At 43.3% G+C, this 4,212-nt stretch overlaps 1 protein-coding gene across 2 annotated transcripts in view; it reads right to left on the bottom strand.

The window, feature by feature from the left end:
- The window catches only part of LOC138019949 (X-linked retinitis pigmentosa GTPase regulator-interacting protein 1-like), a 6,858-nt gene extending 3,511 nt beyond the window's left edge, over window positions 1-3,347 (bottom strand). The window contains exons 1-4 of one of the 2 annotated variants that reach the window (XR_011126271.1): window positions 3,094-3,347; window positions 1,661-1,853; window positions 1,280-1,352; window positions 953-1,037 (exon numbers count right to left, since the gene is read on the bottom strand). Coding sequence is in view for 1 of the 2 variants with exons in the window: in XM_068866923.1 (XP_068723024.1) it covers window positions 953-1,037; window positions 1,280-1,352; window positions 1,661-1,853; window positions 3,094-3,195 (453 nt within the window). In the remaining variant the exon portion in view is untranslated. The remainder of the gene's footprint in view (window positions 1-952; window positions 1,038-1,279; window positions 1,353-1,660; window positions 1,854-3,093) is intronic. The other variant, XM_068866923.1, reaches the window with a different exon arrangement.
- Window positions 3,348-4,212: the final 865 nt, after the last annotated feature.

Raw genomic sequence — 4,212 nt, 5'->3', positions numbered from 1 at the left:
ACTGGACCCTAGAGGACGTTTATGTCGGTTTACCATTTGGCGACAAAGAAATGTACCAAAATGAGAGAACGTGTAGTTCTTGCACACAACCATTCATTATGCCAATCAAAGAGGTAAATTCGTCCCGTTTTCGTTGCTATCGCGGTCGTCATTGCGTCACTGAGCTCCCTAATGTGACAAAGAAGTACTTCAAAGTGGTTAAAAATACCAGCTGGCTATAGACAAATCAGAGCCAACACTAACAACAACGATTCCAGATAGCAACCAGGGAAGGACCTAAACCCAAGACCTCTAAATATCAAGTTGGCGACAAAAACCACTCGACAACGTTTCCTTTCTTTCACCACACGGACATAATGCGTCATCATACGTACCATCGTACGCTGACGTACGTCATTACTCGTTTATTTACTGATTGAGTATGACTACATACATGGTGGAGTAGGTCCCCTGCGAAGTTAACCACCAGGATACACCACAGAAGACAGACCGCAACACCGGGAACTACATGCCCTACTCTTTACGACAAGTGTGCGGGTTCTTTTACGTCCCACAGGATTGTGAACATTGAAGGGTTGTGAGACGGGACCTCCGGCTTATCGTCCTTATCCGAGAAGACTAGAGAGTCTAACCATTTGCAGATGTAATTACAAAGACAGCACTTTCTCCTCAGTTATTTAAAAGACCCTGAGTGTTGGTCCGGCCGGAGTTGAACTGACGACCTCCCGCGTAACAGCCCGGTGCTCAACCAACTGAGCCACCGGTGCGCGGTGCCCAACTTCCGCACAGTGGGAGGAGTAACGTTATGTTAACCAACGCAACGGGAGTTAAAAGCCTGCTGATGTTTCCAACGCGGTCAGGCAGCCGTAAAATGACAGCAAAAGGACCACCGACCATCTCTGGCGTGGCCTTAAGGTTTGTTTTGTAGCCGAATACAAATAGTGATACTTACTTGCAAAAAGTCCACAGATGCATAAGCCACGTCAACACAATCTCCATCATCTTCCTGAGGGTCACTGACCACAGTGAAAACGAGTCTGCGAGGATCACAACAAATCAACATCACAACAAGAAAATGTCGTCTATGAAGCAAGAGTTTGTAGCTTGTTTTGTCGCATGGCGATGATCATTTCGCAGGGTAAACAGTTTGTCAGACGTTGAACAGACTGCGCTTTCGCTTTTTCCTCTCTTACGCGCGAATTAAAGAAGACAAGATTCCAAACCATTAGCTAAGTCGCAAATGAAAACAAACTACCACTGAATTTCATCTGTATCTTACTTGGGATCGTTGGACAACATGTAAATTAGAAATTTTCTTCTCACTTCATTCTTTTCAGCGTCAACATGAAAGACTACAAGTACGAAAAAAAGAACGAGATAAGAAAGTATACTATGTTGGACATCGCACATCATTGGAGACATGAACAGATTAGACAATGATTTTTTTTTTATGCGTAGAGATGGGTGATACGCTCTCAAATGTGAAGCTAGCAGCATTTTCTTTGGGTTTCATGACATTCCCTCACCACGAGGTTATCACCATAATTATCTTTGAAGGAAAGCACTAGGAGGAGCGTAGATACTATCTAGGAAAATCTTCTACCCTTGATGACGGACAAAACACAATTATAGGTTAAAAAACCGACAAAACAAATCTTGCCTTTCTTAAAGTTAAAAGATATCGATCTATCCGGAGCAGGCTTTGGCAGGGAAATGGGCGTTTCCAAGTCGGCAGGTTCGCAGTCCAGAAATCTGTAAGCTATAAACAGGTTTTGAACACTTGGATCATTCAGGAACGGCGCTTCAGAAAATAGAGTCAGGCTTGTGACCTGAACCACCACGGTAGAAGCACGCTACGGAAACAAAACACAAAGGGGAATCAGTGTTTGTTGATTGAATATGTGCAGAAAAGCGTGGTGATAAACATGCTAATGTTCGAAACAAGCGTGCGACTGCATTGTAAAAAAAAAAGGCTTCTTCAAAGTCAGATACATATTTCCTGTAACTTTTGGACATCTCCAATTTACTAGCGCTTTGTAAGGCATGAGAAAGCCCTGCCCCCCATCTGCATAATTATTAAGTCACTTGAAGAGTTCATCCGTTACGCAGGGTTGGCACCAAGTTGGTAAGGCATTGCACGTGAGAGGTAGTCGGTTTTAAACCCAGTTGAGAAGAACACTCCGGGATCTTAAACTAACTGAGGGAAAGGTTCTGAGGTCGTAATTTCGTGTCCAAACGTTTAGAGTTGTAAGCTTTTCGGATAAGGCTATAAAACCGTAGGACCAGTCACGCAACCATTATTTGTTAACTTTTCGGGAAGTTAAAGAACCACACACTACCATTCACAATATTGCTGTTGACTGAGATTCAGTAAAGGGGTTCTCTGTACTCAGACCTCCACTTGTGCCCCACACTCATAATCTTATTTGAGTCCTAGGGCCCGTTTCTCGAAAGTCCCGAAACTGTACGGGCCATTTTCGGGTGTCACAAATTCCCTCTGGACCTAAAGAACGCATAAGATTTAAGTCGTCAAACTTAAATCACATCGGCTTTCCTGAAAATAGCGGTTGGGAGGTACACAAATGGCTTTTCGAAAGCCGTCTCTCGAAAGTCCCGAAAACTTTTCGGGCCCCCGAAAAGCCATCTGCTGAAATTGCCAACCGCTTGTTTTGGAAAGCCGATCTTTTAAACATGTTTTCAAGGTAACAAAAGAACATAAGTGTGAAGTTTGACGACTTAAATGCTCTCCGTCTTGAGTTACAAAGGGAATTCTGACACCCAAAAATGGCCCGTAAAGTTTCGGGACGTTCGAGACACGGCCCCCTGGTCCCGATAACTTTTCGGGCCCGAAAAGCAATTGTGAAACTCACTGTCAGCCGCATATTTCTAAAAGCTGGTCTTTTAGTGTGTTTTTAAGACCGACTAAAAGCAAATAACTGAAAATTGATAAGATAAGATACAGAGGGAATGGTGACACCCAAAAGTTTCGCGACTTTCGAGAAAGGGGCTCCTGGAGGAAGGTGCTACACTTTAATTTAGGGTTTAATCGAATACAATCGTTTTACTGTTCGCACCCAGTCCCATATTCGTTACCTTTAAGGCAGATTTTGACCGGGATGGACTCGGTGTCACTACAAGTTGTTCGCTCTCACTGGTTTCTGCTCCACTTTCTGCTCTTTCGTCTCCTTTCTGCATCTTCTTTGTCGTCACTTTGCTCCTCCTCGTCCTCGTCCTCATCCTCACCAACTCTCCTCCACTTCATCTATTTCTTCATCCACCTCATCAAGCTCTTCCTTGGATTCTGCAGTTGGTAGCGGGATGTCTACTTCATCTTCAAGTGTGGAGTCGAAGTCTAAAAAAAAACAAAACCATTTTCGACCGCTTTGAACTAAGAATTGTGAAGGTAAAAAACACCTGATAGACCGGGAGTTCACAGCCTGTAACTACCATTCATGTCCAGAGACTTGAGACAGCTAATTTAAATTGACTTTCCGCGATCAGACTCGCGCAAGAGCCTTTCTCGACAATTAGAAGCCTTACCTCAATAATCACAGCCCAGGCCGTTTTCGAGAGGTTAGGAGTGGGTTTTTTTTTTTTAAATTAGGACCCGAGGAAGTAATTTTTACGCGCAAAAATCGAGGTGTCTGAAACTACCGCGTATATGCTGCTAGTAGCGGTTTTCCGCATTGAACACAATTATTGAGTCAACGGAATGTTGAACTTAGTGCGCCATACTCATGCAGGGCAGCAGTGGTGGTCAGTCTGTTACTCCAATCTAAAGGTGGCTGTTACTTGAAATACGAAAAAATGCCTGAACCTCAATCCTTAATTCGTCGTCTTTCTTTCTCTCGTTCTCACATGATGGATAAAGCAGTAAAAAGAAATTTAAAATATGCAAAACGTCATTCGACGCTGGTTCCTCAAAACAAGGTATCTTCACTAACAGCTGCAGCTTCAGTTGTGCGCCTCATTTCTTCAGCAACTAGATCCTCGTCATTCTGCGATAACATTAAAAAGCGCAAAAGACAGTGCTGTCTCACTTCATAAATCCATACCTTTGAGATTATCAAAGTCGTTTCCATTCTTTTCAATGACTGTCACGCCCTTCATAGCTTCATTGTAATAGGATTTACGTTACGAACAGTGTACTCTTGTATTCATGTGATCACGATCATCAGTACGACTACACCGTTACGACAAATTAAGTAGCTC

This window comes from Montipora capricornis, chromosome 10 (genome assembly GCF_036669925.1).
Source record: "Montipora capricornis isolate CH-2021 chromosome 10, ASM3666992v2, whole genome shotgun sequence".
In the NCBI taxonomy this organism is placed as follows: Eukaryota; Metazoa; Cnidaria; class Anthozoa; order Scleractinia; family Acroporidae; genus Montipora; species Montipora capricornis.
This window is presented reverse-complemented; position numbering and strand designations above follow the sequence as displayed.